The 25,539-nt window shown below is 37.1% G+C and overlaps 1 protein-coding gene across 2 annotated transcripts in view; it reads left to right on the forward strand.

Annotated features, from left to right (window-relative positions):
• znf652 (zinc finger protein 652) overlaps positions 1 to 25,539 on the forward strand; it is a 45,751-nt gene that overhangs the window by 5,541 nt on the left and 14,671 nt on the right. For both annotated transcript variants that reach the window (XM_056453209.1, XM_056453210.1), the window contains exons 2-4: positions 16,804 to 17,082; positions 19,055 to 20,201; positions 25,318 to 25,465. In XM_056453209.1, the coding sequence (XP_056309184.1) occupies positions 19,242 to 20,201; positions 25,318 to 25,465 (1,108 nt within the window). In that variant the 5' untranslated portion in view covers positions 16,804 to 17,082; positions 19,055 to 19,241. The remainder of the gene's footprint in view (positions 1 to 16,803; positions 17,083 to 19,054; positions 20,202 to 25,317; positions 25,466 to 25,539) is intronic.

Here is a 25,539-nt window from a genome sequence, read left to right on the forward strand (position 1 = left end):
CTTAAAATTCTGCAGGTGAAAATACCACATAATCATAGTCAAGGTGCAAATTATAATAGGGTTTTAAAACCAGCACGTACACACCTTTTTCTTTTCTGATGTTTGTTTTAGCTTTTGTCTGCAAATGTATATCCCTGGACCAGTTATCTTACCAAAACACTCAAATACCCTCCATTCTTTGCAAAAGATGGATAAAAAATCGAAATCAGAGAGATACTGATTTGCGCTGGACTCATTTTTAACCACAGGAGATTGACAAATGGAGTAGCGCAGAAATGAGACACCCACACTGCAAAAAAATGCTTTTCTTGCTTAGATTTCGTCTTGTTTCTAGTCCAGATAAGGATTTTCTTGACAAGCAAAACATGTACATAAAACAAGCTAAATAATATGACAATTAGGTGAGGAAAAACATCTGACAATGGGGTAAGCAAATTAATCTTATGTAGACGATATTATTTTGCTTACCTTATTGCCAGATTATTTCGCTTGTTTTAAGGAAAAACTCCCTTGATTATAGTATATTGTTTTTTAAATCAAGTCAATATGTTTTGCTTGTCTAGAAAATCTTCTTGACTTAAGAACGTTTCGATATTTTTTATTTTTTATTTATTTATTTTTTTTGTCTTGTTTCTTGTCCAAATTAGGGCTGAGCGATATGCCAAAAAATCAATCTCGATAATTATTTTCCATATTGAATGATAACGGTATATATTTCAATATAAGTTGCTTCTAGATTTAATAGAGTACCCCAACAATGACTGAAGCCAGGAAAATTAGAGGGTGCATTAAATGCCATAACATATTTTCGACTGATAAATTTTCGCTGGCCAAAAATTCGGTGCATCTCTTAATATCAACACACTTTTAGATTCCTATTATTGCACATTTTTGCTGGGCGATTGGCTCTAATCAATATAGAGTAAAAAGTCCAGAGCTTATTATTGTTATTGACATAAATTTTATTCAAATTCAACATAATATTGTTTATCAGCCCAGCCCTAGTCCAAATATCGAAGTAAGAAACGCATTTTTTGCAGTGCACTGATATGCCTGCCCTAAAAGAAGATAAGTCATTTCAACAGGGAGGGGAGTTTGTGGTATTTCATTAAAGTTTATGAGGGCAAACAAATTCTTACAAAGTAATAAAGTGTAGAGATGCATCATTTATAACAAGAACTACTATACAGATGGAAAAATTAAGATGAGCAAATTGATTTTATGGTGACTTTAATCATGTCTGCGATTTTCATTTCAATTAAGCGCTCTGCCCTAGAACACATGGAGTACTTGCTTGCATATTAATTAAAAGCCACTCTCAGCAACACGGGTGGTATCGGGAATCATATATTGCTGCTCTGGGTTTTTTTTCTTTTTTTTTTTTTTTTTTAATAAAAGAACCTTAACATTAAATGAACTTTAGTATTTAAGATTTTGCACATCTTGACATTGCCGCTCACCCTGAGCCATTCATATCGTCTCCCGTACAGTGACCTGCGCTAAAAGGCCATGGGTTGGCGGGTTAGTGAAGTGCATGTGAATGAAAAGGAGTGACTCAGCTTGCTTGTGGTTAATACAGTTGCATAACAGCACTCAAAGAACCCGGCGGCCCATTCTGAGTCAAAGTCAGATCGTGGGTTTCTCAGTACGGTCATGCTTGACCTCTTGATTGAATAATTAATCAGATTATCAGTGGTCTGTTACTATTCGAGTGCAGCTCAAGGCCAGCAGGTCAGAGATGTTGGAAGTTTGAAACGAAAAAATGAGGGGAAACACCCTGCGAATGAAGGTTTTAGCAGTGCAAGTTTCGCTTTGAGTCAATTTGATACACATTTTACGCAATATTACATAAATCAGTGCTAGGGTGTGCACGAAAAGCCACCTAAAGGGATCGTTGGCTCACAAATGACATCCTTCATTTGTTTTAGTCCTGTTTTGAGTTTTGATGTACTGAAGAATGTTTGGGTAAAACAGACATTAGCTATGTAAATAGCTAAGACTGAAATCCTGGAGGTTATAATACTGAACCACTTTGATGATGGACTTTGGCTGAGGGATGTTAGAATGATCAAACAACATTTTAGATGTTTTACAATGTGGTCGATTCGCTGGTTTGTCTTATTAATGCCAACCCATCATGCTCGTTTTTGTTTACACATGATCAGTGATTACGTTCAAATGGACATCAATAATCGAATGATTTGTCTTAATCTGACAATAATAAGACAATAATATGATTAAGGTGTTTACTTGAGTTGCTTTCATGTTCCTGTTTACATGTTATAGCACACAGCCACTTTATTAGGTACCCCTTACTAGTACCGTGTTGGACCCCATTTTGCCTTCAGAACTGCTTTAATCCGTCATGGCTTAGATTCAACAAGGTACTGGAAATATTCCTCAGAGATTTTTCTCCATGTTGACATGATAGCATCACACAGTTGCTGCAGATTTGTCGGCTGAACATCCATGATGCGAATCTCCTGCTCTATTGGATAGAGATCTGGTGACTGTGGAGGCCATTTGAGTACAGTGAACTCATTGTCATGTTCAAGAAACCAGTCTCAGATGATTTGCGCTTTATGACATGGCATGTTATCCTGCTGGAAGTAGCCATCAGAAGATGGGTACACAGTCCTGTGGTCATAAAGGAATGGACATGGTCAGCAACAATACTCAGGTTGGCTGTGGCGTTGACACGATGCTCAATTGGTATTAATGGGCCCAAAGTGTGCCAAGAAAAATATCCCCCACACCATTACACCACCACCACCAGCCTGAACCATTTATACAAGGCAAGATGGATGACACTCCACTCGAGTGTTTTGATTTCACTTTCGTTTTGGGGTGAACTGTCCCTTTAAGATCTGATCTTAAAAGATTCCATCAGCTGCAATATCGATTAAAGAGATTAGAGTGTTTTGATGATTGAATGAGTTCAATTTGTTCATAGCCGATTGGATGAGGTGAACTTGAGGTTTTTGGGGTCACACTCTTGATCCTCAGTCCATGCAATAGTCACAGTTGATTGGGATGTTTATGCTGAAACGTGAGTACTTTCATTGGTCGTAGAAGATTTTGATTCAGTGATTGTCACCCACATCAAAGCAGCTTGTCTTTCATGTGCGAGGAAACCCAGGTATAGTCACCGTTATCATCCACCTACTAGCTCTTGACTATAATCTTGACAAGTGCTGTTTGAAGCGTTGTGAAATTTCAACTGTGCCTTTCCGTCTTGAAGCGAGAAAAATTAAGTCATTGATGTCGCCTTCGCACTTTTGCATCGGACATTTTTTTACACGTGTGTGTGTGTAAATAAGTAGTTCTTTCTCCTGTTTCCTTCCTCAGACGGTGTGAGAATCTGTATGTCAGTGATTAAAGCTTAACTAGTTTTTCTTAGATGTTTAGCTCTGAATTAATACTGCAGATCTCTTTAATAAGATAGGTCATCCAAAAACGAAAATTCTGTTGTCAATTACACTTGATTCAAACCAATTTTAGTTTCTGTTGTAAAACATTTACATCCATAGTAGGAAGAAAAATATGGAAGTCAATGGTTTCCAACATTATACAGTGTGAAGATATTTTGAAGAATGTTGGAAACCATTGACATCCATAGTAGGAAAAAACATGGAAGTCAATGGTTTCCAAAATTATATGAAGATATTTTGAAGAATGTTTGTAACCATTGACATCCATAGTAGGAAGAGATTATTATGGAAGTCATTGGTTTCCAACATTAAATGAAGATATTTGAAGAATGTTGGAAACCATTGACATCCATAATAGGAAAGAAAATACTATAGAAGTCAGTAGTTTCCAACATTCTTCAAAATATGTTCTTTTGTGTTCAATAGTACAACTAACGGGATAGTTCATCCAAAAACGAAAATTCTGTTGTCAATTACACTTGATTCAAACCAATTTTAGTTTCTGTTGAACAAAAAAAAAGATATTTTGAAGAATGTTGGAAACTGGTCACCAATGACATACATAGTTCCATAAAATATTATGGAAGTCAACATTATATGAAGATAATTTGAAGAATGTTGGAAACTATTGAACTCCATAGTAGGAAAGAAAATACTAAGGAAGTAAATGGTGTCCAACATTATATCAAGATATTTTAAAGAATGTTGGAAACCACTGACGCCCAAAATAGGAAAGAAAATACTTTGGAAGTCAATGGTTTCCAATATTATATGAAGATATTTTGAAGAATGTTGGAAACCATTAACATTCATAGTAGTAAAAAATACTATGGATCAATAGTTTCCAACATTATAGGAAGATACTTTGAAGAATGTTGTAAAACATTTACATCCATAGTAGGAAGAAAAATATGGAAGTCAATGGTTTCCAACATTATACAGTGTGAAGATATTTTGAAGAATGTTGGAAACTATTGAACTCCATAGTAGGAAAGAAAATACTAAGGAAGTAAATGGTGTCCAACATTATATCAAGATATTTTAAAGAATGTTGGAAACCACTGACGCCCAAAATAGGAAAGAAAATACTTTGGAAGTCAATGGTTTCCAATATTATATGAAGATATTTTGAAGAATGTTGGAAACCATTAACATTCATAGTAGTAAAAAATACTATGGATCAATAGTTTCCAACATTATAGGAAGATACTTTGAAGAATGTTGTAAAACATTTACATCCATAGTAGGAAGAAAAATATTATGGAAGTCAATGGTTTTCAACATTATACAGTAGGAAGATATTTTAAAGAATGTTGGAAACCATTGACATCCATAGTAGGAAAAAAATACTATTGAAGTCAATGGTTTCCAAAATTATATGAAGATATTTGAAAGAATGTTGGAAACCATTGACATCCATAATAGGAAAAAAATACTATGGAAGTCAACAGTTTCCCACTTTATATAAAGATATTTTGAAGAATGTTTGAAACCGGTATCCATTGACATCCATAGTAGGGAAAAAAATATAATGGAATTCAATGGTTTCTAGCATTACATTAAGATATTTTGAAGAATGTTGGAAACCCTTGACATCTATATTATGAAGAAAAATACTATGAAAGTCAATAGTTTCCAACATTATATTAAGATATTTTAAAGAATGTTGAAAAACATTTACATTTATAGTAGGAAGAAAAATATTATGGAAGTGAGTGGTTTCCAACATTATATGAAGATATTTTGAAGAATGTTGAAAACCATTGACATCCATAGTAGGAAGAAAAATATTATGGAAGTGAGTGGTTTCCAACGTTATACAGTATGAAGATATTTTGAAGAATGTTGGAAACCATTGACATCCATAGTAGAAAAAAAATACTATGGAAGTCAACAGTTTCCCACTTTATATAAAGATATTTTGAAGAATGTTTGAAACCGGTATCCGTTGACATCCATAGTAGGGAAAAAATATCATGGAAGTCAATGGTTTCTAGCATTACATTAAGATATTTTGAAGAATGTTGGAAACCCTTGACATCTATATTAGGAAGAAAAATACAATGAAAGTCAATAGTTTCCAACATTATATTAAGATATTTTAAAGAATGTTGAAAACCATTGACATCCATAGTAGGAAGAAAAATATTATGGAAGTGAGTGGTTTCCAACGTTATACAGTATGAAGATATTTTGAAGAATGTTGGAAACCATTGACATCCATAGGAGGAAAAAACATGGAAGTCAATGGTTTCCAAAATTATATGAAGATATTTTGAAGAATGTTTGTAACCATTGACATCCATAGTAGGAAAGAAAATACTATGGAAGTCAGTGGTTTCCAACATTCTTCAAAATATTTTCTTTTGTGTTCAATAGTACAACTAACGGGATAGTTCATCCAAAAATGAAAATTCTGTTGTCAATTACACTTGATTCAAACCAATTTTAGTTTTAGATCTGTTCTGTTGAACACAAATGAAGATATTTTGAAAAATGTTGGAAACCATTGACATCCATAGTAGAAAAAAAATACTATGGAAGTCAACAGTTTCCCACTTTATATAAAGATATTTTGAAGAATGTTTGAAACCGGTATCCATTGACATCCATAGTAGGGAAAAAATATCATGGAAGTCAATGGTTTCTAGCATTACATTAAGATATTTTGAAGAATGTTGGAAACCCTTGACATCTATATTAGGAAGAAAAATACAATGAAAGTCAATAGTTTCCAACATTATATTAAGATATTTTAAAGAATGTTGAAAACCATTGACATCCATAGTAGGAAGAAAAATATTATGGAAGTGAGTGGTTTCCAACGTTATACTGTATGAAGATATTTTGAAGAATGTTGGAAACCATTGACATCCATAGGAGGAAAAAACATGGAAGTCAATGGTTTCCAAAATTATATGAAGATATTTTGAAGAATGTTTGTAACCATTGACATCCATAGTAGGAAAGAAAATACTATGGAAGTCAGTGGTTTCCAACATTCTTCAAAATATTTTCTTTTGTGTTCAATAGTACAACTAACGGGATAGTTCATCCAAAAATGAAAATTCTGTTGTCAATTACACTTGATTCAAACCAATTTTAGTTTTAGATCTGTTCTGTTGAACACAAATGAAGATATTTTGAAAAATGTTGGAAACCATTGACATCCATAGTAGGAAAAAAATACTATGGAAGTCAATAGTTTCCCACTTTATATAAAGATATTTTGAAGAATGTTTGAAACCGGTATCCATTGACATCCATAGTAGGGAAAAAATATCATGGAATTCAATGGTTTCTAGCATTACATTAAGATATTTTGAAGAATGTTGGAAACCCTTGACATCTATATTAGGAAGAAAAATACAATGAAAGTCAATAGTTTCCAACATTATATTAAGATATTTTAAAGAATGTTGAAAACCATTGACATCCATAGTAGGAAGAAAAATATTATGGAAGTGAGTGGTTTCCAACGTTATACTGTATGAAGATATTTTGAAGAATGTTGGAAACCATTGACATCCATAGGAGGAAAAAACATGGAAGTCAATGGTTTCCAAAATTATATGAAGATATTTTGAAGAATGTTTGTAACCATTGACATCCATAGTAGGAAAGAAAATACTATGGAAGTCAGTGGTTTCCAACATTCTTCAAAATATTTTCTTTTGTGTTCAATAGTACAACTAACGGGATAGTTCATCCAAAAATGAAAATTCTGTTGTCAATTACACTTGATTCAAACCAATTTTAGTTTTAGATCTGTTCTGTTGAACACAAATGAAGATATTTTGAAAAATGTTGGAAACCATTGACATCCATAGTAGGAAAAAAATACTATGGAAGTCAATAGTTTCCCACTTTATATAAAGATATTTTGAAGAATGTTTGAAACCGGTATCCATTGACATCCATAGTAGGGAAAAAATATCATGGAATTCAATGGTTTCTAGCATTACATTAAGATATTTTGAAGAATGTTGGAAACCCTTGACATCTATATTAGGAAGAAAAATACAATGAAAGTCAATAGTTTCCAACATTATATTAAGATATTTTAAAGAATGTTGAAAACCATTGACATCCATAGTAGGAAGAAAAATATTATGGAAGTGAGTGGTTTCCAACGCTATACAGTATGAAGATATTTTGAAGAATGTTGGAAACCATTGACATTCATTGTAGGAAAAAAATTCTATTGAAGTGAATGGTTTCCAACATTATATGAAGATATTTTGAAGAATGTTGAAAACCATCGACATCCATAGTAGGAAAAAACATGGAAGTCAATGGTTTCGAAAAAAATATATGAAGATATTTTGAAGAATGTTGGTAAGCATTGACATAAATAGTAGGAAAAAATACTATGGAAGTCAGTGCTTTCCAACATTCTTCAAAATATCTTCTTTTTTGTTAAACTCAGACTGGTTCAGAATGTGTCAATGTGAGTAAATGATCACAGAATTTGAAATGGTGCAGTGTTTACGAGTAGTGGAATGTGTGTCAGACAGGGTTTGAGATGCACGTACAGTAATGCGTGTTACATATACTCTGGCTATTTTCCTATGACTCTAACGCACACGCTCTGCAGTTTATGACCCCTTATACACCCATCATGTGGTCACATACACTGCGCTTTCTAGTTCTCAGAAAGTTTCAAAGCGCACCGGATGAAAGGTGGAGGTGTGTGTGAATATGCGTGGGTATGTATGTGCTTGTGTGTGTGTGTATAATTGTAAATGTGTAGGAGTTTGTTTGTGTATATGGTTTGTTTGTTTGTGTGGGCAGGTCTGTGCATGCATGTATATGTGGGCATTTTTCAGCAATATAAACTGTCGCTGCAGCTGCAGTGATTGAGGTGAATTAAGTCACTCAGGCTCATTGTTACATGGTTTTAAACATAGCAGCATGTTTTTTTTACCATGTTAAGCTAAATAATGGGTTGTTAGCATAGCTCTGGGATTTCTGTATTCACAAAAATGTAAACAGAAATGCAAAATCCAGTCATAAAATCTAAATTTAAAGGTGTTGAGGGAATATTTTTTGCAAAACTGAAAACAGCAGCACTTCACAAACTGTCTGAGCATTTCAAAATATGTTCAGTGCTTTGGGTAAAATGCATCCACATCTACAGGAGAACAAAATCCCCTTACAGGGTTCAACACTAAGGATTTTTGGGTTCAGATTTATACTTGCCCTCCCAAAATTTTCACTCACCTCGCTAAAAATAGTTAATAGCTATTTCTTAGCCACATATTTTAAATAATGTGTCAAAAATAACGACTGTGAGTCTAGAATTTAAATCTTTTAAAATGTTAACAAATGTACAATGAGCAAAATTCTAAGTGTTTTGCGAGCAAAAAGAGCAGTATGGAAAATGTGCATGTATTTTTAGTGGCTGACTTGGCAAATTGTGCAAAACAATACGTTGTGTTGTACCCACATACAGTGCATCCGGAAAGTATTCACAGCGCTTCACTTTTTCCACATTTGTTTACAATGTTACAGCCTTATTTCATAATGGATTAAATTAATTTATTTCCTCTAGATTCTACACACAATACCTCATAATGACATTGTGAAAAGACTTTTCAAATTGTTGCAAATTTATTAAAAATAAAAAAGCTGAAAAATCACATGTTCATAAGTATTCACAGCCTTTGCCATGAAGCTCTAAATTGAGCTCAGGTACATTCTGTTTCCACTGATCATTCTTGAGATGTTTCAGCAGCTTAATTGGAGTTCACCTGTGGTAAATTCAGTTGTTTGGACATGATTTGAAAAGGCATACACCTGCCTATATAAGGTCCCAGGGTTGACAGTGCATGTCAATGCACAAACCAAGCATGAAGACAAAGGAATTGTCTGTAGATCTCCGAGACAGGATTGTCTCAAGGCACAAGGCTGGGGAAGGTTACAGAAAAACTTCTGCTGCTCTGAAAGTTCCAGTAAGCGCAGTGGCCTCCATCATCCATACGTGGAAGATGTTTGGAACCAGCAGGACTCTTCCTAGAGCTGGCCGGCCAACTAGGCTGAGTGATCGGGGGAGACGGGTGGGGGAGGTGAGGTGATCAAAAACCCAATGGTCACTCTGTCTGAGCTCCAGCGTTCTTCTGTGGAGAGAGGAGAACCTTACAGAAGGACAACCATCTGTGCAGCAATCCACCAATCAGGCCTGTATGGTAGAGTGGCCAGACGGAAGTCACTCACAGCCTGGAATTTGCCAAAAGGCATCTGAAGGACTCTCAGACCATAAGAAACCAAATTCTCTGGTCTGATGAGACTAAAATTGAACTCTTTGGAGTGAATGCCAGGCGTTATGTTTGGAGAAAACCAGGCACCGCTCATCACCAGGCTAATAACATCCCTACAGTGAAGCATGGTGGTGGCAGCATCATGCTGTGGCGATGTTTTTCAGCAGCAGGAACTGGAAGACTAGTCAGGATAGAGGGAAAGATGAATGCAGCAACGTACAGAGACATCCTGAATGAAAACCTGCTTCAGAGTGCTCTTGACCTCAGACTGGGGCGACGGTTCATCTCTTCACTGTACTGGTTGTTACAGTACCAGGTTATGGAAAAAAATAACATGCTTAAAACATCCTATCAGATAAGAGGAACCGAAAAACAATATGGTGTTTTTGTCATCACAGAGAAGGTAGCATTTAAAGGTGTTTCTCGATTCTAAGACTGTATTTGCACACAATTGAGAAATAGACACAGGCAAATTCAACTTTAGTGACAAGGCAGCACTGGCCCAATTGAGCCAGTAACGATTCTGTCTACTGTCCCGACAGTCTTTCACGTTGGCTCTGTGCCATCCTTATTATTGAGCCCTACCTTATTTCTATTGTCATTTCAATTTTTGTGGCTCTTAGTGCACCAGTTGAACTATACTTGAATCTTAAACAAATATAATAATTTGTTTTGGGGTTGATTTTGAATATCTACAACCAGCGCAGAGCCTCTGGGTTCAAAGAGAGGCTGGATTGCCCCAACCAGATCCGGAAAAATATCCCTTATCCCTGGTCTTAACCAGTTTCAAATGATTTACTCAAAAAATACTCATTGATATGCAGTAACTGGGCATTTTCTTTAGATAGATAGATGGATGGATGGATGGATGGATGGAAGGATGGATAGACAGACAGCTAGCTCTCTGCAACTCTCATATGGTCACCCACTAAGGCCCTGTTTACACTAATACGTTTTAGTTTTAAAACGGCGTTTTAGAATGAAAATGATCTGCGTCCACACTGGCGTTTCACCCAGCGAACAACTCTGCGTCTTCATTACACCGGTGAAAACACACATTACATGACCACACACTCACATGCACACTGGCATGCGCTGCAGCATATCTTCCCAGATGAGAGCTGTGCTCATCAGACTGTTCATCAAGGATCTACCGCTCAACCGCTTGGTCTAATCTCACTATATTTGTTAAACGTGATATTTAATTCATCTTGTTGTCTCTATCTAATGACATATTCCCCGACTTTGGTCTGTTAAATCTATTACTCGTTCTCAGGTAACGTGTTTTGGCTTAGCGCAAAGATAAGTTAATAATTAATGTAACCGCATACACTTCTGCATATTGACTGATTGTTTGCATTCATTTCCTATAATGTATTGTATGTTATATTTTTATAATGGCCATTATTGATTATTAAAACTGATATTCAGCAAAAGAGAGGGTGTGTATTTTCAATAAAAATGAAAGCAGCCAGTTATGTTATCTGTGTTTTGTTACAAATATGCACACAGTGAAGATGAAATATGCAGCACGACACCTCGACATTTCTGCTGTCTATTAAGTTGCTAATATCAAAATGAAAATGGGCATTTGCTTATCATGTTTTCAATTTATCGTTTAGAAAGTGAAACAACGTAGCCAGGTTAATGTGAATGAGGTTATAAAGTACACTGTTGCATTTGAAGATTTACCTGACGTATCCTCTGGAGTTTGTTTTCCATATCAAACTTGCGAAGTCTGAACTCACAAGGAGAGGATGCAGGACTGAACTTTGTGTAGGCTACTTAATATTGAGGAAAAAGCCCTATCAGGTAGGTGAATGTCTGCAGCCCCGCCTCCGTTTTCAGATGTTTCCCCCATTCACACTGACACGGAGCAGCAGAGTTTTAAAATGAAAATGGTCTCTTCAACATTTCCAAGACGCTCTGTTTTCACCGCTCAAACTCTGGTGTGGTGTGAAAGGATGGAAAACTTGTGCGTTTTAAAACTAAAACGTTTTAGTGTAAACAGGGCCTAAAGCTAAGCAGGGCTGCGTCCGGTCAGTACCTGGATGGAAGACCACATGGGAAAGCTAGGTTGCTGCCAGAAGTGGTGTTAGTGAGACCAGCAGGGGGTGCTCAACCTACGGTCTGTGTGGATCCTAACGCCCCAGTATATTGAAGGAGACTCTATATTGCTCAGTGAGCAGTCTTTCAAATGAGACGTTAAACCAAGATCCTGACTCTCTGTGGTTGTTAAAAATCCCAGGATGTACTTAAAAAAAACAGTAGGGGTTTTACTCTGGCCTCCTGGCCAAATTTACCCACTAGCCTCTGTCCATCATGGCCTCCTAATCAGAGCCGGAGCAAGCTGAACTGGCGCTCTAGGCAAATGACGATCACGCCACCCTCAACCCAAAAGTGAAAACGGAAATGAGCGGGAGGGCATGTGGACACCGTCACTATTCGGCTCTTTAAGTCGCCTCTATGGATGTGCTGGCCCTGCTCCTAATCATCCCCATATCAGAATCGTCTTCATCACTCTGTCTCCTCTCCCCCAGTCAGCTGGTGTGTGGTCTGGTGCAATAGGGCTGCTGTTGTGTTATCCAGGTGGATGCTGCACACTGGTGGTGGATGAGAAGATTCCCCCATTGTGTAAAGTGCTTTGAGTGTCTACAAAAAGCCCTATATAAATGTAAGGAATTATTATTATTATTATTATTTATGTAGGTCTTAAATCTCATTCAGAATGGTCTTAAAGTGCTAGTTCGCCTAAAATGATGAGAAAGAAATGAACTTTTCTGCTTTGGTTTGGTTTGTTTGTTTGTTTTGGTGCTCAAAAGTGTTCTTGAACCTTCATATGAGTACTGTTGATGAACAAACTGTTGGTACAGATGATACAAAGAGCCTTAAATCTGAGTTGCTGACACCTGGAGAAACCTCATGTTTCATAATCTGATGTGCCCTAAACGTGACTCAAAAGGTGAACCCGTATACGTTAAGGCTTCGGATTTCTGTTTAAACTGGCCTAACTGTTTGTTTTTTTCACTTTTCATCATTCAAACGCCTCTTCCTCACCTTCAAACACATAATGGTCACGACCTTTCGAAAGCGTGCATACGTTCACAGTGTAGCTCACTGTAAGATAATGCACACATCTGCATTATGCCGTGGCACACATCCTTTCCTGCTGCCAAACAACAGCATAAACTTACTTTCTTTCATCTAGAGGTTTCGCACGCACCTTGATGAGTCAACAAGCCTCATGATCCATTAAAAAAACGGCTGTAACGTTCTCGAAACGTGCATTTCAGTTTGCATCTGTGCAGCTCTCACTCTCAGACAGTCAAAGACACCACTGTTAGCATGTGTCTGACAAAGAGAGCATTTTTTTAAGCTGTTTATTCTCCTATGATGGATTAAAGAGGTGGGTTAATGTGAGTCAGCTGGTCTCTTCACAGCACTCTGACTAGACGGTGATTATCTTGCTAGTCACAAGGCATCAGATTTTATCATGTCGTACACAGTCAATGCTTCACAATGCAGTATTGTTCGAAAAAAGCAGTGTGTATTTCACAGAAACATCGGTTCAGCTCGCACAGACGACTGGCACACACATGTGCTGAAACAGAACAAAGATGTTCACAGACAGCCAGGAAGTCAAGGTTGAGGCCGTTAAGAGTATAGTGCGAAAACACCGCTATTTTTCCTGTCTGCGTCTGCTGTTTACTTGCTGCTGTTCTTGATCTCGCAGTAGACTCTAGGGTCTTGCATTTTGACCTTCAGGGTCATTTTCTGCCCCTTGACCTACTGTCAGATATTGTTAGATAAGTTTGTCATTGATTTAGGGAGGAGATCGTTCCTTGAGGGCGCACACACACCTTTCCCACACACCCGTTTCAAATCACTCACTCTGAAACTTGTGGTCTGATTTTGGTTCTTGAGTGTGTAACTGTCTCCATGTTTGGGTAAATCTGTTTCTCTGTTTAGTGAATGTTGTACAGATCAAAGATAAATAGCTGGCGACCGTTAGATGAAATAGGTGCAACTCTTGCATTGTAAAATTGATTGTTCCGGTCCTTGATTGTCGTTGTTGAGCTGCATTGAAGCCTGTTGTAAAATACTCTACAAAGAAATGTATGCCTGTGACTGCACAGCACTGAGACAAATCAACTTTTTATAATTATTAATAAACCTTGGTAAGAATCTAATAAAGTTGTGATGATAAATCAATCAAGATTTTCAAAATGCTTTGCTGAGGAAGATTTTTGGGCATGAGACTTATTACTATTGCTTTAATTCTTTTCTTTTTTGTTTTGGTGTGATTTATACAATGATAAAATGATGTTTGCTGTTTGTTCAAACTACTTATTTAAAATGAGCTGAAACAACACAATTATTGACGTTTTTATTTTTTTTTTTGCAACAACTTAATTGTTTTGTCCAAATTTATTCCACTTAACTTTGTTAAAAACTAATAAGCTTACTTAATTCCTTCATGTTGTCCCAACACTCATCGATTGTGTGGAACCCAGTATTTTTTACAGTGCATACAGTCATGGTGTAATGGATCAGAAATCTCACGGTTTAGATCACACTATAGTCTTTGAGTCACAGATCGGAGCAATATTCGGATTGCTTTCCATTTATCCAAAAATAATACTGCAAAACCCATTGGTTTTAGCAAACAGAACTTAGAACCTGTAATTTTAATAATCAAGAATGAACCAGTTGAAAAAAATGAAAATATTAAATATGAAAATTAATCTTTGCTACTGTTCTTGATAATGCTAAATATAGAAATCCAACATCTTGTACAACATATCATATTTATTTTCAGTTAACGATTCAACAATTCACACATAAAACTTCGTTTCATTATAGGCGGTTCATTTCTGAAAACCTATTCAGTGACATCATTTTGATGGTTGTTTGTCGCCACCTAATGGTTACACAATATAATTGCTACAACATTCACCAGCGTCAAGTTCCATTAAACTGTGATTTTAATCTTTACCATAATCATCAGTGTTCTCCCAGTACTTCTGTGTTATTTGTTTGTAGCGAACTGAAAAAGTGTATAAACTAAATCTCTCTCAATCATATGCAGATTTGAATGCAGCGCTTTGAAGGATTAATAAACCTATGCAAATCATTATCATTTATCATTAATGTTGCGCAGGTTTGAATTGAGATCACAATCTTTTAATGTTTAATCATGCAGCTTTACACTGAATGCATTAATGCAGGCTGATTAAAAACAGTGACAGAAAACACCTTTAATTAATAACTTAAGAAAGGATTTAGGTCCCACCCCAACTTCTTTCGTCATTATATTTTACAGGGAAGCCAAAATGCTTTCATACACGTGATTTGAATGACGCAGGAGGTGATCTCTCTCTGTGATTTGTTATAAATGTTGGATTAATTTACCAATCACTTGGCAGAAACTCAATGCATTTAGGCATGTAGACATGGTTAAGATGATCTGCTGCAGTTAAAACAGAGTATCAGAATGGGAAGGAAAGGTGATTTAATTCACTTTAAACGTGGCATGGTTGTTGCTGCCAGGCGGGCTGGTCTGAGTATTTCAGAAACTGCTGATCTACTAGGATCTTCATGCACAACCATCTCTAGGGTTTACAGAGAATGGTCTGAAAAAGAGAAAGCAGCAGAAGACCACATCGGGTGCCACTCCTGTCAGCTAAGAACAGGAAACTGAGGCTACAATTCACACAGGCTCACCAAAATTGGACAATAGAAGATTGTAAAAAGGTTGCCTGGTCTGATGAGTCTCCATTTCTGCTGCAACATTCGAATGGTAGGGTCAGAACTTGGTGTCAACGACATGAAAGCAGGGATCCATCCTGCCTTGTATTAACGATTCAGGCTGGTGGTGGTGGTGTAATGATGTGGGGGATATTTTCTTGGCACACTTTGGGCCCATTAGTACCAATTGAGCATTGTGTCAATGCCACAACCTACCTGAGTATTGTTGCTGACCATGTCCATCCCTTTATGACCACAGTGTATTTATCTTCTGATGGCTACTTCCAGCAGGACGCACCATGCCATAATGCGCGAATCATCTCAGATGATTCTCGAACATGACAATGAGTTCACTGTACTCAAATGGCCTCCACAATCACCAAATCTCAATCCAATAGAGCACCTTTGGGATGTGGTGTAACGAGAGATTCACATCATGGATGTGCAGCCGACAAATCTGCAGCAACTGCGTGATGCTATCTTGTCAATATGGACCAAAATCTCTGAGGAATATTCCCAGTACCTTGTTGAATCTATGCCATGAATGATTAAGGCAGTTCTGAAGGCAAAAGGGGGTCCAAACCAGTACTAGTAACGTGTACCTAATAAAGTGGCCGGTGAATGTATATTCAAAACAAGATGCTCAATTGTGCTTTTCCAAATATTTATTTAGATATTTGATTTCAATATGTGACTCTAATTTACAGTGCACAGTAATTACAATTAAACATTCATGATCTGATTAATAACTACAGGCAAAATACTGTAAAAAAAACACATTAACTTATGCATAAAAACATAAGTCTCACTTGTTACTCATCAGCGATGAAGTGTGCAAGATGTCCCTGATTTGTCGATATAAAAAAGATGGTTTGTTCAGTAGATGAAATTGTGGTTTTAATTTTGAGTTGCTCACACACTTAACACTGAGAAGCGAGAACTGTTGCGGTCTGCCTTGTGTGTCTGATTAGTAGTGAGATTTTACATCCCTACACCTTAACCAGCTTCAGTTTCGTTTCTCTTTCTCTTTTCTCCCTCTTGCTTTCTCTCCTTCTTTCTCTCTCTCTCTCACACACACACACACACACACACTCATATATACATATAAAGGATGTATGGCACCTGATTTGGAGCTTCTACCAGGTAACTGCAATGACTGGAGTTGCAGAAGTGTGTTATAATATAGAGCAAGATCGTAGCCATTCTTGAATATCAGTTCGATGAGACGCTTTTCTTGTTTCGATGGTAGTTGAGGTTCATTTACTCACTTTGATGTACTCCATTAAATGTGACGTCTTATTTGACACCTGATGTGATTGCATTCAGTTGTCTTTCATTTTCCTTGTTTTTTTGCTCTCTTTCAGGTAGCGTCTATCTGCAGGGTGCTGATTCGGAGCAGTTGGTGATGACTGCAAGATCTAAGCGTTGAGTTGAACAGCACAGAGACGCCATCACATCACAAAGAAAGAGAGGAGGCGGCTTTTTGTGTCTGAATCAGCAGAGATTGCAGATGAGGCGCCGCTATTGTTTCTCCAAGTGAAATGGAGATGCTGTCGAGCGACTGAAGTTGTGACATAAAGCAAAGACAACTTTGATTTGGGATGAAATGCATGCATGCGGCTGCACACTGAGGCAGAATTCAGGTGAGCGCTTTGAGGTTAAACATTTCAGGCCTGCACAATTTTGGGGGATTTATGTTTTCTGTTCTTTGGTTCTGCACTACTTTGGGAAAAAACTTTGTTGATTTAACAGTTTCAAAACATGATATAGTTGTATCCTACAGTAGGACGTTAAAATTGCAATATTATAGTGCAGTGTTTCCCAACACTGTTCCTGGAGGCACACCAACAGTACATATTTTGGATGTCTCCCTCATCTCACCCATTAACTTCAGGTTTTGGAGTCTCTTCTAATGATCTGATGAGTTGATTCAGGTGTGTTTGATTAGAAAAAGGTTGAAAATGTGTACTGTTGGTGTGCCTTCAGGAACAGGGTTGGGAAACACTGATATAGTGATATTGGAATTGTCAAATGTTAAGATTTTGGCAAAAAAAAGGAGAGCTTAAAGGAATTTTCCACTAAATTGGCTCATTTTACAACTTTCCTAGAGTTAAATGGTTGAGGATTAACATTTTTGAAGGCATGCAGCTGATTTTTAGGTCTAGAAGGAGCACTTTTAGCTTAGCATAGATCATTGAATCGGGTTAGACCATTAGCATCTTACTCAAAAAAAAAAAAAGAACAAAGTTTTTCCTATTTAAAGCTTGATTTATGTATTAAGATCGAGGGAAAATGAAAACTGATCTGATCTGGAACTGTACTCTCATTTTAGCATATTAATCAAGGAGCTTTGCTTCATACCATGGCTGCAGCAGGCACAATGATATTCTTTTTAAACATTATTCAATAGCGGATTTTAATAATTAATTTCTTGATGTCATGATGACAGTATATAATATTTTATTAGTTCTTTTGCAAGACACCAGTATTCTGTTACAGTTGGTGGGTGGGGAAAGGAGTAAGGACTCAAGTGCAGGCAAAATTATGGGTTTTTATTAATAATAAAATAAAATAAACAGCAACAAAAATAAAAGAATCAAACTACGCCGAGGGGGAAAACATTTACAAAAAACATATAAGCAAACAAACTTGACAAAGGTCAGGGCTGGACAAACAGGACACGACTCGACAGGATACGACATCTGACGAACTGGCACAGGACAGCAGACAAGAGGAGACTATAAAGAGATAGAATTAGCAAGCAAACAGGTAACTGGATAAACTAATAATGGGTTAACACGGAGGGTGAGACTAGACAATTGATAGGAGAGCACGACACAAAGGAACAACACAAGTCATTTGCTAAAAAAAAACAGCATTAGAACATGCAGGCTATGAGAGAACTCATTAACCTCATGTTCACATGAAACACAACACTAAAGCATGTAAACGTGAACCATGTGCTAACACAACACCAACAGACGACGCAAGACACGGAAACACGATTAATAACACTCACTGTGCACTCACACATGTAACGTGCATGTTACATCCTAGCGCCAACCAAAACCAACTAGACTGAGACACTGAGAATGAAACAGCACGCTGTAGATCGAACAAACACAAACACTAGGACGAGAGCACACATCCCAAGCATGCCCAAACACCGAGCGCGGTCAACACGGCGCTCATACAAAAAACGAAGACAGACAAGAACAGGATAAGAGTGCTCGACCCGAGAAAACTCGAGCTGAGCACAACATACAAGACATGACAGGACTTTGTCTAAGCTCTGCCACCATAATAAGAATTAGCAAGACCAGAGTGGCAGAATCCTGACAGTATTCAGCTTAAAGTGATATTTAAAGACATAACAAGGCAATTCATTCTGAAAAATTCAATAAAAAAGGTTTAACAAGGTTAACTAGGCAAGTTCTCCAGATATATTAATTGTCCTCTAGATATAAAGAATTATCAGTGTCAGGCATCCCTGGTGTGTGTTATTTTTATGCCCTCATGATCTGTTTTATAATAATTAACTGTGTATCGCTAGATCAGTTGTTGAAGTCAATTTCTTAGTTTTTCCTATTTCTCTCTGTTTCTTTTGTGCTCTAGTGTAAGTAATGGAGGCTCAGTTTGGCCTTGGCTAAAGCATCTCTTCTAGTCTCTCCTCCTTTACACCCTCCTCTCATTCACCGGAGAAGAGGGGTACATTTTACCCTCTACATCGCCCTCATCAAGACTGGATAGTCCCAAACACAAAGAGGTAAACGTTTCAGGTCAAACAGGTGGTCGACTGCCCATGAAGTCCTGCCAGACACTGAGGGAAGAGCTGTCCGGCCTGGAGGCGATGTCCGAAGAAGAGCGGCCAATGAACCAACCTTCCCAAACGTACATCCACAACACCTCCACTCCTCATTCTGAACTATCAGCCAAGATTTATAAGCGAGAAGCTGAGGATACACTGTACTCCGTGGACATCGATAACACAATGGCAACAGATTCGCAAATCCCCTCAGAGCTAAATCCTGCCCCGAGTCAGCCGTTTTACCAGGAGGGAGCTCCAGCAAAGAGCGGAAATGGAGGATTGTCGGACGATTCGGAAGCTGACGATTCAGGAGCCGGAGCGGAGGATGAGTTTAAACGAGGGCAGATCATCGTGGAGGTCAACCTCAATAACCAAACCCTGCACGTGTCTAAAGGAGACGATGCGGGGAACGCTGCAGGAGATAAGAGCAATAGTGAGGAGGATGAAGATGAGGATGATGATGAGGAGGAGGAGGAAGAGGACAGCGTTGAAGAGAACTACAGTGATCTGGATGAAGATGAAGAGGAGGAGAATAATAGTCGGCGTACAAGAGCACAGCGGGCGCAGAGGGGACGGACCACTGCTCAGCCACGCCGAAAAAGTTGTCGAGTCGCTGCTTCGAGTGTGACATCATCTGGCGTGACCACCAGGGGGCGGAGGAAGCATGCGGAAGCCCCGTCCCAAAAGTGCAGACCGGCCAAGGAGGCCAAAAGCTCTGCCTCCTCTGCATCAGAAGCCACGCCCACTGGGGGAGGAGCCAAGGGAGAAGGGGAGGAGAAAGAAACGCTGGCGTGTGAAAAATGCCCACGCGTGTTCAACACCCGCTGGTACCTGGAGAAGCACATGAACGTGACGCACAGGCGCATGCAGATCTGCGACAAGTGCGGGAAGAAGTTCGTGTTGGAGAGCGAACTGGCTCTGCACCAGCAGACGGACTGCGAGAAGAATATTCAGGTAAAGAGCAGCTTCACACACAGTCTTATAGATGTCACATAATATCAGACATAATATATGAATATATCTGGTGTTTAACAGTGTTGAGCACGTTACTATAAAATAGTAATTAGTCATACAGTGGTTACTAGTTACATAATTATGAAAGTTACTATTTACCAGGGAAAGCAACTATTGCGTTAGTTTAAAATCTAATTTGTCAAACGACTATAAAATAAATATAAAACAATGTACACTGATCTACAATAATTGATTGTTGTTGTGGGACAATGTGAGAGACAACCTTCAAATTCAACATATCATCATAAACAGGGCTTGACATTAACATTAGATTTCAGCGGTGGCGGGTAAGACAGACACTCCCACTAGCCACTTTGACTGGTTGAAAATAATTTTCCCAGATAATAATTCTTAAAAGCAGGGTTCGACAGTAAGGATGGCCCAATATGCACGCAAAGGCGATCTTAGAATTGAGAAGCAAGACAGCTGACAAAAATAATTGTATTTGCGCAAGCAATAGAAAGCAGGTGAATACCGAATGAGAGGATGATCACTCGCGCTAACAGCTGATGTGATGTGTTTATAACGCAGAAAATACAGAGTGGCTCCTGTTTCCTTGCGTGAAGCAACCATGCCTAAAAACTGATGTGATTGGTTCTCTTTCAAATAGACTAGACATAAAAGGTGATGAACATGCACCCATAGTTTTGCTGCTTTCAAGAGTACCAGATTTGACTTTTTGTAAGCAGCACCAGTTGCTTTCACTTTAACCATTCTTTTAACAGATTATTAATGGGTGTAACGTTAACCGCGTGTGTGTGATCATCCTTTTATTATCACACACACTTTTTTCACCTGCTTTCTTATGCGTTAATATGGTTTAATTATCATTTTTTACAATAACATTGCTTTAATGGGAGATAAATTCCCCAGTTATGTGTAGTTAACTGGTGATCTGGGACCTTTAGCCAGGACAGATTACTGTGCATATGTTTTGTTACATAAAAAGTATAGTATACAGCTATATTTAGCTTGTTTTGACTCATTTAAAATTTGTGGTTAAGAAATAATTAATTGTTTATGTTTGGTGTGGTCAGAGTATATTAACTAAATCCTTCATTTTGAGCTCTGAAAATGGTGTGAAATAAAAACTAATTGTAATACTATGAAACCATGACCAATTTGCTCATAATTATTGAGCTAGCTCATACACGACACACAAAAAGTAAAATGAGTAAGGAGGCATGTGGACATAACACAAAATCTAAATCAAGTCATTTTAGCATGCCAAAGTCATATTTCTGTGTATAAAATATGTTTTCGCAACAACAAAATTGTGGCTAGTGAAAATGCCAAGTGGCTAGTAATGTTGGAAAACTACTAGCCGCAGTGGCTGGTGATCAAAAAAGTTCATGTCAAGCCCTGATCATAAATATTATCATTACTATACTTGCACAATAAAACACAATAGATGGCTTAGAACTTATAGATATTCAAAATTATTTTGTTTAATTCTGTCTGGGTAATAAGTGTTCGCGGTGGAGAAAAAACAAGTTTTATTTGCTTTGACGTCGTGGCTTTGCCTCCTCCTTTGGTAGCAGAGCTCACGTTATCACCTGCATAGCCACTAATTTTGTGGCGGCATGTGACAACATGAGGTGCTTCATTAGATTAGAATTGCTTGTCACTTATGCAGAGACTCTTTTTATTCCCTGGGCATTAGTTGCACAATACATAATTCTTTCCATTTACCTCAATGAGGGAAAAGTAGTGTATTTCCAGTTTGCAGAAACTACCTTTGAACTTGATGGATTTTCCATTGTTCTGACTCCAGGTTGTTGGTGTGTGTGACTGACTGTGCATGTGCTTGTATGAACATCCGCACTACTCCATGTTCTCCATCTAAGCCAATCATCACATTCTCAGTTACACCACGTTCACAGACACACCAATCATCATCACTTTATGGTTGTGTCCCGCCCCAGTCCTGAACACACACACACACACACACACACACACACACACACACACCCCAGAGAAAGAGAGGTCCTATATGGCTGAAAGAGACGATGCTCCTGTGAAAACATCTTCAGTGTTCTCAATTATAGTAACTTGCATTTTATTGTCAGTGATGATAACAGCGTTGTAACAGGGGAAACAGTAACTCATTTGATTACTCGTTACTGAAAAAAGTATCGCCGTTAGTAACACTGTTTATTTATAGCACCGTTATTCCCATCACTGGTGTTTAGGAGTGTTGTTAATAGACATTTGTAAAGGCAGATGGCATATTTGTGGAAATGTTAGGCCAGTATGTTAAAGGCAGTCTATTTTTGTGATTAGTTATGAAAATAAAGACAAATGTGATGTATTATTTTTAAAATATTCTTTGGTTCTAAAGGTTTGAAATCAGTTAGAAGTGAATACTGCTTTTATGCAAGGATACATTAATTTGATCAAAAGTGACAGTAAAGCTTTCCTCATTGAAAGTTACACTCAACTTTGAATTTGTTTCAACCAAAATATTAAGCAGGACAGCTGTTTCAATGTTGATTATAATAAAACTGTTTCTTAAGCAGCAGATTAGCAAATGCAAAGGATTTCTGAAACATCATGTGATAAACTGAAAACTGAAGTAATGATGCTGAAAATTCAGCTTTAAGTATTGCAGGAATATACAGTTGAAGTCAAAATTATTAGCCTCCTGTTTTTTATTTATTTTTTGTTATTTTAGAAGATGTTTTCAACACATTTCTAAACATAATAGTTTTAATAACTCATTTCTAATGACTGATTTATTTTATTTTTGCCATGATGACAGTAAATAATATTTGACTAGATATTTTTCAAGACACTTCTATACAGCTTAAAGTGACATTTAAAGACTTTGTTCTGATGGTTTGTTCTGTGGACTATCGAAAAAAAACTATAGCTTAAAGGGGCTAATAATTTTGGCCTTAAATGGTTTTTAAAAAATTAAAAGCTGCTTTTATTCTAGCCGAAATAAAACAAATAAGACTTTCTCCAGAAGAAAAAATATTATCAGACATACTGTGAAAATCTCCTTGCTCTGTTAAACATCATTTGAGAAATATTTAAAAAAGAAAAAAAATCAAAAGGGGGCCAATAATTCTGACTTCAACTGTTTATTAATAAAAACAATTACAATATTTTTTGATTGAATGAACGCAACTTTGATACAAGCTACTAAACCTATTTCAGAATCATTTAAAAATTGATTAAATGTATATGTTTTGGATAGTTCTTTATTTGCTGACTAAAAAAGAGATTAGATTAACTTTGATAAAAGCTGCAACATAACATTACAATATGAGATGGGTATTAACCAAAATTTAAACCGCAAAGTTTACCTTTTTTTGTTTATTTCTTTATTTATTTTAAACGCAAAACAAAACTACAAACACATTTACATGAAATGTGAACAAAAATACTCAATCATCAGTATACATATGGTTATAACCATAGAGCAGTGGTTTCCAAAGTGGGTTCGGGACCCCCTGGGACAATGACAGGAGGCTTCTTGGTGATTTCCAGTGTCAAATAAATTTTAATAAACTGTTAGAATGGCCATATTTTATCCATAACCCACAGAAGATAAAAACAGTAGTTAATAGCCACATATAAAAAACAACAACATGCAAATGAAAAGCCATCAGCCTTTCAATCATTTTTTCATAGGATTGGGGTGTTTACGTTAGATTAACAACACAACAATAGCGTCAGCTGCAGCAGATTGATTTTATAGCACCAGGGTGAACTTTCTGACACCTTTATGGCAATCAAATACATTAAAAATAACTACAGGCCACAACTGAACATTGAGAATGATCTCTGAGTGGAGGTCTGCAAAATTAAACCAAGAATAGACTTGTGCTGAAAACATTGTGCCCACCAGTTTCTTTAGTTGGGAAAATGGTATGGTTGTTAGACTGTTGCACTTTTTTGTGTTGTCAATATGCTTGTGTTTATATAGGCCTATTTTTGTGTGCGCAATGTTTGTATATTAATAACTACCTTCAAGAAATTTGTAGGTCGGAAGTCATTGGCATTGTTATTTTAGGGGTCGTGGGCTACAAAGTTTGGGAACCCCTGCTATAGAGCATTGCACCACAAGCAAAACAGTACAGCAGGATCATTAACAAAATAGGGTGAGCATAGAAGACAAATAAATACGCCTGAATACATGGTCAGTGCAAATCTCAAGATATCACACATAGAGGCTTTTATACTGTCCAGATATGGCATCCAAATGTGAATAATAGTATCAGTTGTGGAGTGAGTGAGACGTTAGAAGGAAAAAAGTTAAGATTTAACAGTGCTATTATTGTATTGGTGTCTAATTATTAATTAAAAACTGATTAAATAAAGACTGAGATAAAATGTAGTGCATGATTATGTAATTTATAATTCTCTAATCTGTTCAAGCATAAATTTGAATTGCATTAATAGAGGTTCAAAAACTGTTATTATCAATCCTGGCCAGCAGAGGGAGACTTTATTCACATTTAGAAGGCTTCACACAGTAGATCAGGGGTAGGGAACCTATGGTTCGGGAGCCACATGTGGATCTTTGACTTAAAAAATGTGGCTCTCCAGCTGTCTCTCTTCAATAATATTTTAAAGTTTAAATAACTTTAACTGTCATTAGAAATCAGTTACCTGTTGAATAAATACAATTATAATTCCCCTTTTAATTTTTACAGCAAAATTAATAAGAACTCAGTTTACAATAACAATACTTTTTACCCATGTGCGTGTGTGACGCTGTGGATAAACTTGAATCACGACACCAATAAAGGGCAAGCAACTTACATTTTTATGCACTTAAATTCAAACAAAGAAAAGAGAAGGGTTTTCTTCCTTTATGGACTTGCTCAATTTGTGATGCTTCATATTTGTTTTATTTTGAGTTGTGCACGGAGATAAGTGAAGAAAAGATATTATATACACCCCAATGGCTCTTTAAAAAATTAATTTGCCCAAAAAATGGCTCTCTGCTGAAAAAAGGTTCACGACCCTTGCAGTAAATGCACTACTGAATGAGTTTGATGGACTTGCAGTATAACAGCGCGTCTTTTGTCTTTTTGTGTCTCAGTGTGTGTCCTGTAATAAATCCTTTAAGAAGCTGTGGTCCCTCCACGAGCATATCAAGATTGTCCATGGATTTGCAGAGAAGAAATTTGCCTGTGAGATTTGTGAGAAGAAATTCTACACCATGGCCCATGTCCGAAAGCACATGGTCGGTATGTATAATATACATGCAACACAGCCCCTGCTAAACCATGAAATCTTCAGTATGAATGAGCAGATGATGAAT

The sequence above is a fragment of the Danio aesculapii genome, chromosome 3, assembly GCF_903798145.1.
Source record: "Danio aesculapii chromosome 3, fDanAes4.1, whole genome shotgun sequence".
Lineage (NCBI taxonomy): Eukaryota > Metazoa > Chordata > Actinopteri > Cypriniformes > Danionidae > Danio > Danio aesculapii.